The sequence below is a fragment of the Amaranthus tricolor genome, chromosome 2 (assembly GCF_026212465.1).
Source record: "Amaranthus tricolor cultivar Red isolate AtriRed21 chromosome 2, ASM2621246v1, whole genome shotgun sequence".
NCBI classification, from domain to species: domain Eukaryota; kingdom Viridiplantae; phylum Streptophyta; class Magnoliopsida; order Caryophyllales; family Amaranthaceae; genus Amaranthus; species Amaranthus tricolor.
Window position 1 is genome coordinate 39,851,288 of NC_080048.1, and position 17,853 is coordinate 39,869,140.

Consider the following 17,853-nt stretch of genomic DNA (forward strand, 5'->3'; position numbering starts at 1 on the left):
TTTGAACGAAAGAAGTAACAATTTGTTCTAATAATTCGTCCATTCAAAAATACTTCTTACATTACGATTATTGACACTAATAATCATTCACACTTACTTTATTCATTGCGGTTGCCATTTATTGCGTAAGAAAAGTAAAATCTTATTTAAATAATCTAATTTCATACACTTTATAATATTAATTTTTTATATCTTTTCTTCTTTTAAACGACATGGAAAAAGTTGATTATTTTTTTCCAAAAAAGTGATAGGATTTTCAATTTCTCGTATTCATCTCATCTCATATAGTCTCATCCTAAGTTTTCACAACCCAAACATTACAGGGCCGTATTACTACATTTTCTCTCTCTGCCTTTGGTATATTTTTCGTCTTTCTCTCTCATCTTCCCCATCTCGCGTTCCTCATCCTCTTACAAGCTTTCTCTCTCCTCGTCCGCTCTAGTCCTCCTACGCTCGCAGATTCATCGTCTTCTCGATCTGTCCACTGTAAGTTATTATCCTGCTTCACTCAATTTGTTTCTCTATTTCACCTTCCTTTTGAAAGTTTTTCAATTTTTTTTAGAGATCTTCAATTGTGGTCCAGTGTTCATCTTTCTACTTTCAATTTTTATCGATTGTTAACCTAATTTTTATTTCCGTTGTTTTTTAATTTGATTTTTGTTTACTTTTGATTCTAGGATTTTCATATGTTTTTACGTTGAATATTTCGTTTGATTGATTTTCGTCTGCTCTAATTCGTTTAATCGGATCTTCGATTATTGTGCTCTACATGATTTAAACTATTTTACTTATTTTTTTATTGTTTAGATTATACTTTAGGCAGGCTGTGGAATTGGGTTGGATTATAGTCCAGTTTAGGTGCTCAATTATTCATTTGCAATTAGAATCGGCTTCTCTTCAATTGAAGGTTTATAAATTCGGTATTGGAATTTTTAGTTATTGGTTTGTGGGATTATGTGTCCTTGTTGAGATTGATGTATGCATGCACGCCCGATTCGTGCTAGCAAAGTTAGAATTAGTTTTCTTTTCATTTTGTTTGATCTGTTTATTGTCACTTCTATATGCTGCAAAAGATTTATACTTCTATTGGTTTTGGATTATAGTGAAATCTATGTGAAGTTGTGTATGGTGCTAGTTGATAAATGTCAAATGAAAATAATCTTTTTGTTATTACAAGGGTAAGGTTAGGCTGCGTACATCCAACCCTAAGACTAGGTGGGAGTCACTTAATGAAATTGGGATGAATTGTGATATTTTGATATTGTCTCTGCCCAATGTAGACTTTTAATATTCGTCATGTAGTGAAAGCTGTATCCTTGCAGCAGTGTCTGTGGTTAGGATTATTATTTTGTGTGTGTTCTGATTGATTTTTTATGCTCTTTTTATCAGATTCCATTTAGATCAACCATGAGTGACCAGGGTGAAAAGACCTGTCCTCTTTGTGCCGAGGAGATGGATTTCACTGATCAGCAATTGAAGCCCTGCAAGTGTGGTTATGAGGTTGAGAGTTGTCTCCTTTTCGTTTGTTTTCTTGTGTTCAATTTTTTTTCTAAATGTGAAGCTTTCGAATGATCTGGTTAAACATTTTTAGTGGTTATGCTATCTGTCATGCAAATTGGAATACTAAATTTTCAAGCTACATGGCTACTTGGTGTGATTGTCCAGTTTAGGGCCAAGAAGTAAAATCACTGCTTGTTTTTTCATGGGCTTCAGGAGATGAAGGAAATTTTTTTGAATTTCTTGCATTGACATCATTTTGGGTGGATAATGATCACATCATGGGCAATAGAATTCTATGTGATATTTTCTTTGTAAAATTGGGTTTTCCTAACAGAGAGCAAGGTTAAGTTTCGATGGGAGCTACAATATTTTGTCCAAACTTTTAAATTCCATTGAAGTTGAATTTCAAGTTCGTTGTATTGCTGTTTTATTATGCATCATTATTGTCATATTTTCTTTGGAGTCTTAAGTTTAAACATTTCTTTGCTGTTGACTTAGTTCAAACATTTTTTTCCTAGGTACATCAGCTGATTTCTTTTGTCAAACAATGTTTTGATTTAATTGTCGTCGCTTGCAGATTTGTGTGTGGTGTTGGCATCAACTCTTGGATTTGGCTGAGAAAGATGAGTCAGAGGGACGCTGCCCAGCTTGCCGCACTCCATATGACAAGGACAAAATTGTAAGGATGGCTGAAAGTAATGAAAGGTTAGTTTTAAATATACTTTGGTGTCATGGATAAAGCTGATGATGCTTAAGACATCTTTTAGCTCCTAGCTTGAACCAATAAGATCAAAAAACATGTGTTTCAAGAACAATGCCAAAGCCTTGATTCCAAACGCATGTGATCTGTTGAATGATTTAAAATTTGTTCCTTTGATGTTTCTTTGATCAGATTGGTAGCAGAGATTAATATGGAAAAGAAGCAAAAGGCACAAAAAGCCAAGACAAAAATGTCTGAAAGCAGGAAACAGTTGAATAGTGTTCGTGTTATTCAGAGAAATCTTGTCTACATAAGTGGCTTACCTCTTGATCTAGCAGATGAAGATGTGAGTCTTTTGTTTTCCTCTATTGTTGTCAATTTTATTTGGGATGCTAGTTTGGTGGTTCACTTCTCACTGTTTTCTGGCAGCGTCTTCAACAACGAGAGTATTTTGGCCAGTATGGGAAGGTTTTGAAGGTGTCTATATCTCGAACTTCAGCTGGCAATATTCAGCAGTTTGCAAACAATACATGTAGTGTGTAAGTCCAGTCAACTATATGTGAAAAAATTTTGCGTCTTGTGGCTTTCATCTGTTTGGTATTCTTCCGTTTCTTCATGTTTTCTTTGGTGGCTTCTTGTTTTCTTTTTGCTGTAAGTGTACGATTCTTCATAATTATTGGTAAGAATTGAGATAGGTTGGTTGCATGAGAGGATTCGCATGGACTAGGCACTCGAACCGAATGTTCAATGATTTTTGTTAGGAATATTGATATTATATTCGGGATTTGCATGGATATGAATTACTGTTTCCAGGATTGAGTCTTTCTTCATTATGAAAGTTCATTGGTATATAACTTTTATGCTTCATATGAAATGTGATAGGATGAGAAAAAGACCGCTAGAGCTTGATAATGCTTTTTTTTTTTGTTATTTAAATAGGTGTTACTATTTAATGCTGAAGCCTTTTTTAAAATGGACGAGGCATATAAGAAAATATAGTAGGATTTTTTATTTTTTTAATAATGCCAAATTTAAGCTTATCAGCTTGCTTGGCATCCATTTGTACCAGAGTAATGTGTGTGGTGCTGCTTGAGCGTTGTAGTTGCATTGGCATTGAGATACATAAAAGAATAAATTAATGGAAGTTATATCCTATGTGCTGGTCCATTTCTTATTATGCCTTTCCTTTTTCTTTTTGAATTTTCAGATATATTACATACTCAAAGGAAGAGGAAGCAGTTCGATGCATTCAGTCCGTGCATGCGTTTATTTTGGATGGGCGACCTTTGAAGTGGGTTATTAGCTGTGGTTTACTAAACTTCTTGGTGCTTCGTATGTAATGCATTATTCTTTAGCATTGAAGATAACAATTCTGTTTTGCAGGGCGTGCTTCGGAACCACAAAGTATTGTCATGCATGGCTGAGAAATTCGGTATAATAAATTGATTTGATTTTCAAACCGCTATTCTGCTCAACAATCTTGTTTCTCATGACGTTTGTTTGCTTTGTTGCAGCCCTGCAGCAATCCTGAATGTCTCTACTTACATGAGATTGGTTCACAAGAGGATAGCTTTACTAAAGATGAAATCATCTCTGCATACTCAAGGTATGGATATGTCTACAGTTACCTGTTTTTTCAAGATTTTTCAATGATGGCTGTAAGACTTTTGAATTGGGCATTGTTTCTAAATTAGCTTACTTCAAACTTAGATTTTTTATATAATGCAATTGATATATATCTTGGCCTTAATAGCCACTGATGTTTGGGAGACCAGAATAGAGAATGTAGGGTTTTATGTAATGCAGTCATGGTTGCAACCTTATCTATGAAATAGCCTACTCAAATTTTGATTTAGGTGATTGCGGTAGGAGTCGTGTAATAGAGTACAAGAGTGATTGCAGCCTCTGCAATATGTTGCATCCTAAGAAAATAATATATGTTAAGTTGGTTTGTGAAGCCAAATTATCGAGGAAAGCTCTGTTTTAATCCTTGATTTTCGTTATTGATGCTTAGTTCAAATAGATAGTATCTTACTATTCTGTTTGTGGGATTATTGTTTTCTTGCTTTGATGCATATGGTTGTATCTGTTTACACATTTTCTCTTTAGTCAAAGATGTAGATAATAGTTTCTTGAAACAATAGATCAAATTTCTAGTGTCATGCCAGAACAGTTGCCATTTTCTTTTTTTATAAGTTGGAACTTTCTCATATTATTTACAATAATGCGGTGATGGAAAATTATAAATACAGTTTAGCATGAAATTTTGATAATTGAAATTGATCCCTCAATCTTTTTTTCCAATTGGATGTGGACCTTGTGGTTCACTTCTCTATTCGCAGATAAGTGAAACATTTACTGTTTTGAGGTCTATATACACATTCAAACTATTAATTTGTCATTTGGTGAAATGGGATCTAGTTGGATGTCTTAAATGTGGACTTTTTGTATGATCTTCATCCATCTGTAATTGGATTAAGTAAGATTTCTTCAATGTTTGCCTTTTAAAATTCAGCATTTTATAATTTTCATCCATATGTGTAATTGGGGTTATGTCTGTCCTTTATCATTTCGGTGGGAAACATTTAGTTACTTTTATTTCGGACTATAATAGATTATATTTAAATGACTCATAAAAACATGTACACTAATGATGTTTGTTACTAAGGATCAATAGGAAACAACTTTTTTGATACCGCTAAGTAGGATAATGTTGCGTACATCTGACTCCAAAACGCTATCTTGGCGGGATTGGCATCAGGGCATTAGAATGGTTCACTGTGTAATTGGGTTGTGTATTGCTGTTGTAATTGAATAATAAACATTTTAAGTGTCAAAGTTGTGTTGGAGTGTTGGAGAACATGACAAAAGAAGTTTTTGATGTAGCTGCAAATATCGGGAGTTTTATTTAGCGATAGATGTATGTCTTTGGTGCATTATATTGTTTGTTGCAAGATGGTTATTCAAGGGCTGAAATGTGTAATATACGTTTAGGCAAATGCTCTATTGAACTTGGATATTCTTGCTTGCTTTTGTGGATAGTTTTGTATTTTTTAAATTCTTTTCATGGTGTGCATGTGAATGTCAACTGTTTCTTTGGGATTAGGGTTCAGCAGATTACTGGAGTTACAAATAACATGCAACGGCGTTCTGGAGATGTTTTGCCTCCTCCGGCGGATGATTATTGCAACAATAGTTCTGTTGTAACAGTGAAGCCTATTGTAAAAGCTTCTTCAAATGTAAGGCTTCTTGTCACTTGGAAAACCTTCTTTTCATCCTTATGCTAGTTCTGTGAAATTGATTGTGGTTGATTTCTGTAACAAATATGTGCCACTTACGTTTTATAATCCAATTATGTCATACATAATACCAGGGTATAATATTGAACAGAAATAAAAGTGCTCACCTTTTATTTGTATTGTTTGTTTTGGTGATGGAGCATGGAAACAATGCATCAAGTGTCATACTTGTCATGTTTCACTATCCATGATATCACAAATTCACAATAGGAACCTATAAAGTTGTGCCATGCATTTTCCAAAATAAAGATTTCTAATTTCAATCTTCGAATCTAGTTTGTATCTGTCAGCTGGGAGTGATATTGACGTAAAACAAAATCAAAATTACTATTTCTATTCATGCTTAAAGACCTTCCCCTCTTCTAGGATTCTTCAACTCTAAACTTGTACTCTATCTAAGGTTAAATGATTGCTGAAATTTGGCAATTAGATTGTTCTAGATTAACTAGAAATTGTGGCTGAAATTGTGGCTTGGACATGCAACTTCCCATGCATTATTGTCTTGCATGGAGATGCACACACAAGCCCAGACACAAACAAGATTCGACTCGATCTAGTATTCACAGCCAAATGTCAGCTGGAGTGTTGGAACTGTACAAAGCACTTCTTTTTTGCATATATGATCAATGTATTGCACAATCAGGATTCTATTTTTGAAATCTGAATAATGTCGTAAACTAGAAAAAGTGATTAATTTTTATTGCATAATTAATTTTTTATTGTCACACAACTTTTGAACTTGAACTTTCAAAATTTATACTTGAAATTGGTTGTCATAACATCAAATCAATTCATGATTTTTATTGGTTATTTTGAGGGGTTTTGATAGTCTTTTATTCTTTGAGATATTGAAGAATTTTGCTGGTGGTCTGGGGTTAACGACATCTCTATTTTGCTTTTGTGTTGATTTTGCTACTTATTACTTGTGCTCATGTACAAATTAATGAGCAACCAAAAGCAGTGTTAGAAATGCACTTGTGTTGTGTAGCATGGTGCTGGTTTGTAGGCTAAACAGGTATGAGCAGTCTTTGGTTGAGTTTTGCTTTTCTTATCCCTTTTTTTTTTATTTTAAATAATGGTTTTTTGTTTGGATATCATAAGGGGTAGTTCTCTGACATGGTAATTGTCGTTAAATGTATGGTTGATGTCATGCCTTTTGTTCTGTTGTCAGTGTTGCATCACCTACTGAAGTGCTTTTTTTTTTTTTTTCAAAAAATGTGAGATTGGAGCAGTGATTGCCCATGGATTGGGGATGAAAATATGATTAGTTAATTTAATTGTTTGAATCTATTAGGAGTGCCTTTTCTGATACAAGACTGATTATACCGTTGTGTATCATCTTGTATGCTAATTTTTTTAATTTTATCACGCTTGATCTCTCATTTTTTTAATTTTAATTCTGAAGCTAGTTAAGTTTCTCTTCACTTATATATTCTTGTATTTTTGTCTATTTCCTAAAGCTCCACACTTAACTGATTCCTAATATTCATGTCACACTTTGTCAGCCTATATTTAATTTGAGATTCAGACAGCCTTTAGTATTAGTATTAGTAGTGAAGCGTGTGATAGTTGTTTCTGAGCGTCTATTATGTTTTTAGTTTCGCCTCTGATATTTGCTGATTGGTTGCAGACTTCGGCTAGCTGCACCAAAGTTTCACCGCCCAATAGTAGTTCTGGTAGATCTGGTGCTCTGCCTGCAGCCGCATCATGGTATGCGAATGTTATGCTCAATTTTTTTATTGTGTTCTTCATTGTTATTGAGTTATGTTTCTGTTTTAGGGGAGCACGTTGCAATCCTCCGACTGGAAGCTCAGCTTGTACAAATGGCCCAATAAAGCAGAAGGCTGAAACAATTAATGGACCACAAGTTCTTGCAACAACGGTATCTGGCTCCGTACAATCTTCTATTCATCCCAGTGATACTGGAAAGAAGCAGGTGTCTAATGAAGAAACTCATGCAAGGCAAACTAAATATACATTAGAAAATTCTGTTAACGTGAAGCAGTATGCTATAAATTCTCAGAGAAATGTTTCGGAGGGGTCTTCTACCCTTTTGGATCCTTCAGTCGGCAAATCTTCTTGTTCACCCTCAAGGGATAATGATTTAGAAGTTAGTGAGAAGGTTACTAAGATAAGTTCTGTAGATGAACGCCCTTATTCTCCCTGTGAAGACAAGGGAAGTAGTTTAATTGGGGATGGGAAGATGCAGAAACTATGCTCTGAGATTTCATCTATTAGCATTGACAAACAATCAAACAGTGAACATTTTGAGGGTGTTCGACCTAATGGTTTGAGTTTGAATGATTCCTTACAGCCTAGGAGTCAAGGTTTACTTTGGCATGATTCTGAGAGGCTTCAGGAACATTCATCTTCTTCGGTTGCTTCTGGCAAAGCCACAACTTCTGTTGATTTTTTGACTACTCACAATGAAGTATCCAATTTGATATCAGATCCCCAAGCTTCTGTTATACAAAATTTGACTTCTGAAACAGAAGATGATTTTAACAATCAAAGACTTCGAGATGCCATAGTTGTCAATCAGACAGCAATACCTGCATCATCTCCGCTTCATCTTTTAAACCATTTAAGGGTTCCTTTACAGCCATTCACTGATGCTGATTCTGCAGTAACTTATTCTATTAATCCCCTAACTGTAAATAGTATATCTGATGAATGTTTGACACCTAATCTTTCTAGTGCATCTGTTGCCTCTAATGGGTTTTTAGACCATTGTGTTGGCCATACTTCAGATCAGGATTGTTCTATGTTATTGAAGGGTGGGCAAGGGAATCATTTAGGAAAATTTGATCCCGAGTTTTCTAATTTTAATCCTCAGCCAGCTCTGGACATGGGAGAAAACAACATAATATCAAATATCCTGTCACTGGACCTTGATTCTTGGGATGATTCTTTGACATCTCCACAAACTTTGGCCAAGTTGTTGCGTGAAACAGATAAGCAAGAGGTTCCTGTCAAAATGGACGGTTCCTGGAAAGGTCAGAATAGCAACCAGTCAAGATTTTCTTTCGCAAGGCAGGATACTAGAAATCATTTGTTTGATATTGAGCCTTCACTTGGCAATGTCAGCCAAACGACGAGGAATCCCTCTTTTGGGCAGGAGTTTCTTGGGGGTAGAGACCAGTATCTTGAAAGAATTGGCAACGGTTTTGCATTTTCTAATGGCAACACCGAGTTATCAGATAATTTGACTAGTGGCCATTCCATTTTTTCATCTAACAGGGTTTCTCGTGAGTATCATTCTCCCTGGACCTTTTTTTAGAAATGGAAAATTCTGATTATTATTTCCCTTTGTAAGATGTTACAGGGCTTAAATTTTTCCCTGATTGCTTAATGACTTCCTCACTAAAATGGTTTCATTATCTGAACTTCAGTCTCTAGGTCACAGATTTCAGCACCGCCTGGTTTTTCTACACCAACTAGGCCACCACCGCCTGGCTTCCCTTCGCACGATAGAAGTGATCAGTCTTTCAACATATTGAAGTCTGGTTAGTGACCCTCCTGCTATTTCCCCTGTGTATCTTCTATTTCTTTTTATCGCTGTCTTTTTCCCTTTGACAATTCAATTCTTGCTAACAGTTTAATGAATTATTTTCTTGTGTTTTTCTTTGAAGGAAATCATTTGGTTGACACATCTTCATTTTTGAGAAACCCTTACCAGGCATCACCTAGTGGTAACATGAGTTTTACCGATGATATTGAATTCAGGGATCCTGCAATTTTGGCTGTTGGTAAAGGGAGTCTCCCTGGTGGACTTAACAATTCATCTCTAGACATGAGACCGACCTTCCCTGTACAGTCGCATGTGTTTGAAAATGATTCAAGACTTAAGCTATTGATGCAAAGATCTCTTTCACCTCATCAGAACTTTAGATATAATGAGGTTAGGGATAACTTCTCTCCACCAAATGACACCTATGGCTTCACATCACGACATATAGACCAGTCCCAAGCTAGTAATCATGTACCATTTTCACAGTTTTCTCACCAGCAGCCTAGAAACACTGTAGTCTCCAATGGCCCTTGGGATGGTTGGAGTGAACTTCAAGGTGCAACTGATATTAGCATGGGGGAGCTCCTTAGAAATGATAGACATGGAATAAACAATTTTTTTGGGGGTTATGAAGATGCCAAGTTCCGAATGACAAATTTCGGAGATCTATACAACAGGAGTTTTGGGATGTGATTATCATCCTAATTCTTTTGGTCTGAGTGCCAACTTATGTAGAGGGAGACACATAAATATCCTGTTCTGGAGGATAGCAATGTCCTTGGGGCAGGCAGACTTTTCTTTTGACTAATCTTTTTGGGAAGCTTGACAGATGATTATTTGATGCTGATAAATGGAGCTTGCAGATATGTTGTGGGATGCATCACATGGAATTTACTGGGTTCTTGAGATTGGTTTATGTAATGGTGTGCCTTGGATTCCAACTGGGTTGCCAGCGTTAAGTTTAGGGATAATGTACTTCATGTGCTGGAAGTGGAAGAATACCCTCTATTGTAGCAGGTATTTTTTGTGTTTCCCTGGTATTTTTTGGTTCATGCTTGGCCTACTCGGTTATCTGGATCTACAATTTCTTGCATTGAGACTACTTTCTTTTCAATAAGTTCGTCTTTTATTAGGGGGATGAGTTTTTCTTTGGAAAAGATGTGAGTGCACATCGTCGTCTTTTGAACCACAACATGCAACCTGATGAATATGTTACAAATGATGGAATTTTTTTAATTATATGCCATTTTAAAACATATTGTGAATGGCTCTTAATTTCAGGTTTAATGCTGCTTCAGAGTGGGACAAAAGATTTAGATGTTGTTCTGTCTGGTCATGTGTAGGATCATCCGTTCTGCTGTCTGCTCCCGCTCAGATTAATACTCCCCAATTCTGTGAGTGAGATGGAAATACAAAATTTTTGCTGTTGATATTTCAAATTATAATGCTGTCGATAATATGGTATATACTCTATTTAGTTTTATTACAAGTCAATGAGTTTTCTTTTTTTGTTTTTTGGTGATTCATGCAACTGCATTGTCAAAAGCCGAATTACAAGGATTGTGCTCATCAATTTTGATTCTATCTACATGCTGCCCTTTTGTGTTCTTGATGCAATTGCCTTCTGAACAAAGATCCTTAAATTACCTAGCTGACTGCCCAGCAGATGTGTATCACACTTCATAAGTGAATACCTTTTACCCAAATTGTTCGATTTTGTTATCTAAGAAATCGGTGTATAACTTATAAGCTTTACTGCAAAATTCTCTATGGTACTATCGGTTATTTTGAAATGCTTATAGGCTATAGCAATGCCAGTGGCATGGCTTGACTGTTTCAAGACTGGCAGTTCTGCCAAGCTAGACTGTTTCTTGGCTTAAAGTTGGTATGTGCTCCTACATCAAGCTATTCGATGAAGGTCTATTGGAAACATTTTTGTTATCATTAAATAAGACGTAAGGTTGTGTATATCCGACACTCGAAACACCTTGTAGGTGTGATTAGGTGGGAGCCGTAGCCACTTAATGACATTTGGGGGGGGGGGGGGGGGGGGGGGGGTTAATACAATGATACATAATGGGTTTTGTTAGATTAATTTATTCCTGATTTGTATTTGAGTCCTAGAGCAGCTAGTGTGGCTCCAAAATGCTGGTTTTATTTTGCTTGGTTTGCAGTGATTTATTATGATCCTCTACGAGATAGGTCGAGTTATGAAATGCTCTTAGTAGACGGCAATGTGACGGCTATTTTGAACAGAGTTTAAATTTTTCTAATGTTTCTAAAATGTGTTTGCAAGTATGTGCTATGTCAGTCTTGCTGATCATGTTATAAGTTATAACTAATGTTTGAAAAAGAAACGGGAGTGAAAAATACACCGAAAAAATCTATGCCAGAGTGGTGGTAGAATGGTAATGAATGAGGATGGAATTTGGAGCAGTTAGTTTGGGACTGATGGCATATAGGGCGGTTGTAGCAGCTCCATGAGAATATGTATTGGAATTGTGATGTTAGTGGTATTGAATTTTCCTGGGTTTATGGTAAAGATTTTTTGTGGATGATGGGAGGAGCTTTATTTGCACAGTTGTTCTTTACCCATTTCTTACTCAGTTTAGGCAATGTTACAAGTTTAGGCAAGTGTCATTATAATTTATACTTCTTCCGTCCTTGTGAGTTTGTAAGGAAGAAGAGTAGCTCATTTTTGTGGATAAGCTGGGTGGGTTTCACCGTGTGGTAACCTTAATGACCCCTAGTTACCAAACTATAATTACTACTCTCTTCTGCTGCATATTAGTCCTATTTGGTTTTTTGGCGATATATAGAAGTCACTTTGTATTTTACTCTTATTTAAAAATTTTTCTAATATACTTGCCTTTTATAATTTATAATTATACATAATGGAAATCAATATGTTGGAAAGCATATAGAACTAAATTGGGACTTGCGTTTGAAGAGATTGGAGTATGTTTTTAAATTGTTACACTTACCTAGTATTTACAATTCATTTGCCAAGTAGCATTTTAATTGAGTTTATGATATTAAGGGTACAAGTGCATTGGATCACATGAAAATAAAAAATAAATCAATTTATTTGAACCGGAGGAAGTTTTAAAAATGTAACAAATTTTTAATTTTATAGAATAATTTTTTTCAAATTGTCAATATGCTTGATATAGTTTAGTCTCGCAAAATTTAGACAGGAAAGCAAAATTTTTTTTAATAGAGTATCTAAACTAATAACTAATTTAAAGGCATAATTTGATCAATCAATTTTATTAACTTCAAACGTGTTATGATATAGCTTCTTAAAAAATAATTATTTATAACAAGTTAATTTAACAAATACTAACAAATACTAATATTAGATGATTTGAGTACTAACCCACCAATATGAATAATGCTAGAGCGAGTAATAGATAGGAATCGTGACACATCATAGCACACATATTGACACGAAAAAAATTGGATCAAAACGGTTTTACTGAGGTTCATGCATCACTCATTCAGGTGGACTAAAAAATTTGTGAGGTTTGAAGCGCCAAATTTGACACGTTATTAACATGAAAACTTTATGTAGTAAATTAAATAGGACAGATCAAACTTAGAAAATGAACAAAAACTAAGACAACTATAAGTTTTCAGTTTGTAGAGCTGGTTTATCTATTTTATGTAAATTATTTAATTATATACAGCCACAATCACTAATTATTTAGGCTTCGCATCCCAGCTTTCTTGCAACATCCCTCTTGTCCAGAAACACACCATCAAGAACAAAATAAAAATCAACAATATAGGATTCAGTGTTCCAATATCACTAAAGCTAACCGACGAATTGCGACGACTGTTCATCAATCACCCCGTAACTCGTCTGCTAATTGAATTTTACTTGTACCAATACTACTCCACAAGAACATATATTAAACCAGCATAAAACGCACATCAAGAGTATGCAAACTGAAGTTTCTGATACACAGAACATAATAAAAAATGATGCATCTAAATCACAGAAAACACAATACCTCCGCACGGACGCTCACCTCGTTGGGTAGTAGTAAGATACGGAAGGTTGGAGCATTAGAGCAGAACAGGATGCTTCAATGTTCTGAAGTCTGAACTCATAATTTATTACAAAAGCTTGCCAAATCTACACCGGTAATTTGAATAATTACTGATATAAAAATTAGGACTTCCCCTGCTGATTAATGCCTGCACAAAATGTTATTTAACAATCACCCTACATAGAGAACTTATTTAATTACCTTCGTGAATTGAATTAGGACTCCACGTCAATATAAATAACATGGCCATCTAAGCCACCACAGCTTGAAGGAAGTGAAGCTAGTAACGCCAGCTTCAAGCAAAACTGCATTTTCAACACATAATTAGATCTTTCTCTACGACATATAATCTTTTTGTTTTGATGGAAATTTTAAAAGGCTTTCGACTTGATGAAGGAGATTATAGTAGAAAGACATGCAACCACAAACATTTTAAGACATAAAAAATCACCACTACTCCTTATATGATATTCACATTGCCAAACAAAAGAAGTAGTAAATCTAAGCAATTATGTAATTAACAAAGTTCTAGAATGCAAAGCTCTGACTCTGTCACATATAGTAAATTTTCATTTTTGTAAAATTTTATTTGATAATACAAGCAAAAATATGAAAAGCATTTTTATTTTTTGAATATACAAATTGGACGGAGAGAGTCCATCATGTAGCTAACGATCCACTCTTCCTATATTATAATTCAAGATCACCATCATCCCACTTTGGCAAAGGTAAATTCCATTATTAAGACAATCTATCAAAGTTAAATCACAACACACAACAATGCTAGATTCTTAATCCCAAAAGATTGGGGTCACCTAAATCTATCAAAGTTGACTCAAGAAAAATAAATCAGGTCAATAAGCAACATATGCAACATGAAGTATGCAAAAGCAAGAGAAAACTCAAACCAAAATACTAGCATCTAAAAGATGAAACATCGACAATGAGATAGCTACAAATCTATGATTCATAGTTACAAAAAGATGGTATAGAATATAAGATCACAAATTCAAATTACATAACTTTGTACAATATCCATATAGATGAGGAAACTTGAATGAGAAAGATGCCTTGAGAAAGAAATCTCAAATAGACACTATAATACTACTGCTTCAGCATCGTGTTGCAAATCACATGCATATAAAATCGACATATATACATTATAAGAAACTTACAAAGCAGTTGTTCCATACAGAGTTCATTTGGTGTATGATAGTTTAGTTACTTATATAGAAAAAGATATGGTTTTATTTACCATGAAAGCTACTGTTGAACAAAAAGAAGTTAATAACTCAAAAGGCAGAAAATTTGTTTCAGTAGTAAACATTCTTTCACATAATAGAGTTATTTAGAATGCATGATATTTGTGCAACAGTTGATAATTCAACTCTTTTGCAGTTTATCATCTGCTCATTTCAAAAGAAAGAAAAGTATTGTATATACACAAAAACTTCAAAAAAAGCTGTATTTGGCATACTTGTGTTTTTCCAACCCCTGCTGGACCAACCAGCTCAGTGACAACACCAAAAGGAATCCCGCCACACAAAGCCTTGTCTAAACCCATCAATCTTGTAGGAAGATGGCCAGCCAAGTGCTCTTTTTGAACACGTTGCTCCAAAAGCATTAATGCCTATAAGCCAAGCTTCAAAAGTAAGTCATAAGGATGATTTATATTTTTTAAATAAAGAGAAAAACAAATACCAAAAGCGACAGATAAAAGCAGGCTTACTGTTAGAAAGGGAGGGCAGACCATTTCACTAATGTACGTAAGCGCAGAAATCACCTCTGCTAACCCAACATCCAGTAACTCTATTAGCTCAAATTCTGTTAAAGAAAGTGCATCCTACAACAAACAATTAAAGCTTTCACATAAAACTCTGTAATTTGTGTTATTGGTGCCATCCTTCAATTTTCATAAATTACCTTTGCATATGTTTCTAAACAGTCACATATCTTGGTGTTCTTTTTAATTTCCCATGGAATAAGACAAGACCTTTTTGATTGACAAAAATAGCGACAATAACCTAAATTAATCAAGCAATACCCAAATGCATGCATTAACCTTAAGATTGTGAGACTTAAATTATAGCAAACTCGTAGACAAAGCTAAAGGCATTTCTTGCCTAGATTTTGGTTAACTTTTGGTATTTTTACGGGGGTCAAAAACTATTTTAAATAGTACTGTTAGCTTATAATTTGTGAAGTAATATTAAGAAAAACTAAAAATACTAGATTTTGAGAGTGTTTCCCAAAAACCTGCCTAATTCACCTTTAAAAATACATTTATTTTAGGCCGAACACGTACATTAAATAACAGTTCTAAGAAATAAACCCTAAGAGCTAAAGAATAAGAACTAATGATACACCACTAAAACAATTATTTATATCTGACCGCATTATATCTCCTCATCTCATCCACAAACTAATTCTCTCTCTTATATCCCATTCATAATGTACTCCCTCTCTTTCAGCCCAAACACCCTATCTAGTAAAATCATAAGTATGGAATGGTAGCTTAGCTGATGCCCTAAATAATTTTGTCAATTCCTTCAATCAATTGAACAATTGAAATCTCCCTTTTACTTAACCCTTGATACATGTAGCAAATCATAAGGACGGAGGAGGTTCTAATCTAATAGCTAATAATGCACCGCTAAGAACTATTCACACAATCACACGACTGCCGCTAAGTACATATCTAACTATAATCCTAAATGACTTTGAGAGAAAGAAGAGTAGCTAACAACTAAAGTCCTAAATGATTTTTTTAACTGTTCAATCCATTAAACCATCCAACTCTCCTTTCTCTCAACAGTTAACCCAGATATTTCTTGTTAAAAACTACAAGACAAAGAAGTATCTAACCCTGGAAATTTAGCCTAAGTTAATAGTTCACTGCTAAGAGCTATTCACACAATCAACGACTACAACTACAACTACTTGTACTTAATACTCCTTTTGTATGTCTCATTTAGCATTATCTTCCATTTTGGGTTATACCTCTCATATTGCGTCATTTCTATTTTTGGAAATAGACACACCACTCTCATCTAATTTCATTCATATATTTTAATCTCTTTCAATATCATCAATACAATTAATCTCTCTCATCATATATCATAAATATCTACTTTTTCTTAAAAACAACTCACTTTCTCTTTAATGCTTATTCAAGGAGGCAGAGGAGTACATGAATACATCTAACATCTACAATCCTAAATGACATTGCTAAAACGTTCAGTCAGTTAAACCATCCAAATCTCCCTTTCTCTCAACTCAATTACTTCTTGTAGCAAACTCACAAGGAGTCCAGGACGGAGAAGTATCTAACCCTAAAAGCCAATTGTCCACCGCTGAGTGCTATTCAATATTCACACAATCACAAAACTACAACTATTTATACATCTAACAACTATGATCCTGAATAACGTTGTAAATCCATTGATTAGTCTTCAAACCACTCAAATCCCGAAAATAATTCCCGCAAAATCAACGAAACACAAACTGTGTTTTAACTTTAGGGTTTTGGAACAATTTCAGAATTAAAAAGTATTAATATGACATTCATTAGAAATTAGTATAACTACAGAGAGTATGAGAAGAGAAGAGAAGTAATGATAAACCTTAGCAGTTTTGATGTTACGAGCTGCAAAGATGTTGGCAATGGAGTTCGGAAGACCGATTTCACTGATAAGCCGATTCGCCATTTTCGGAACTCCCTGCGTTCTCAATACTGGATTTCCCGCCAAATACCAACCCGACGCGATAGAGACTTTTTCCTAAAAAAATAAAATATCTCCTTTTCTTTCCCAAATTATAAGCTTGCAATTTTCAGCGTAACAAATTACTCCAAATTGAATTGTAATCCGTAAATAATCCAACGAAAAAATGACCGTAAATACAAATTTACCTTAATTTTTCACGATAATACTAATTATTGAATAGCCATATGAATTAAATAATAATTAAGGCTCTCTTTAATTCACCTTTAAAAAGTAAATAATTAGTAAAAATAAGTTTTAATAGTAAATATATAATCAGTAAATAACAGTTTGAAACTTAGAATTAGTAAAACTTAGTTGCAATCATTAAATATTACTATCTTTGTTTCTTATTGTTTGTCCAGTTTACTTTCTATACCCTTTTCAAAGCAAATTTTAAGTCTTAATATCTTTAAGTATGTATCATAAAAAATTCTTAAAAATTATATACAAAAAAATTTCTCCTCAAAACGAATCTAACTAGATACCACATGAATATATTTTATCTTCAATATATACTTCAAAAATTTAAATTTCTCTCTCCCATAGTGAAAAAACTTAAACTGGACAGATAAAAAGGAACATAGGGAGTAATTTTAATCAGTAAACTCAATTATAATTTTTAAATAAAAATCAGTTACAATCAATAAATCAGTTTCAATTAATAAAAAATAGTATCAATTAGTAAAACTAGTAAAAATCAATTAAACTAAACGAGGCCTTAATAGTGTTTTCATATAATAACATGAACTTGTATTTAACGATTAACTTACCTTTATTTTTTTATCAAATAACCTTCTATAAACAAAATTAGAAGTTGCAATTATTCATGGTTAATTATAAGTTAATATTATTGCAAATAAAAACAGTAAAAATATGTATTATTCACATTAACTTTTTCATGATCCAATATCAAAAAGTTAAAATTCGAAAATTTTAATTTATACTTTTAAGATAAAATTAAATCAAATATAACTCGAATTCAACCACATAGTCTCAATTGTTTATTTTATCAATCTTTCCGATT

The 17,853-nt window shown here is 34.0% G+C and overlaps 2 protein-coding genes across 3 annotated transcripts; one reads left to right on the forward strand and one right to left on the reverse strand.

The window, feature by feature from the left end:
• Positions 1-298: 298 nt before the first annotated feature.
• LOC130806023 (uncharacterized) lies at positions 299-10,978 on the forward strand. 2 transcript variants are annotated; one of them, XM_057670912.1, is made up of 15 exons: positions 299-486; positions 1,390-1,500; positions 2,078-2,205; positions 2,393-2,546; positions 2,630-2,739; positions 3,408-3,491; positions 3,584-3,632; positions 3,715-3,806; positions 5,307-5,439; positions 7,130-7,209; positions 7,279-8,747; positions 8,892-9,005; positions 9,132-10,027; positions 10,292-10,404; positions 10,557-10,978. In XM_057670912.1, exons 2-13 carry the CDS (start codon positions 1,408-1,410, stop codon positions 9,701-9,703), a joined length of 3,078 nt encoding a protein of 1,025 aa, XP_057526895.1. In that variant the 5' UTR covers positions 299-486; positions 1,390-1,407; the 3' UTR covers positions 9,704-10,027; positions 10,292-10,404; positions 10,557-10,978. The 2 variants fall into 2 exon arrangements, with proteins under 2 accessions (XP_057526895.1, XP_057526894.1); XM_057670911.1 differs by having other exon boundaries at positions 10,292-10,978.
• A 1,930-nt stretch (positions 10,979-12,908) lies between these two features.
• Positions 12,909-16,885, reverse strand: LOC130806025 (DNA repair protein RAD51 homolog 2). The gene is made up of 5 exons (XM_057670913.1): positions 16,689-16,885; positions 14,795-14,908; positions 14,543-14,695; positions 13,267-13,370; positions 12,909-13,151 (listed from the first exon to the last, which is right to left on the reverse strand). Exons 1-4 carry the CDS (start codon positions 16,770-16,772, stop codon positions 13,281-13,283), a joined length of 441 nt encoding a protein of 146 aa, XP_057526896.1. The 5' UTR covers positions 16,773-16,885; the 3' UTR covers positions 12,909-13,151; positions 13,267-13,280.
• Positions 16,886-17,853: the final 968 nt, after the last annotated feature.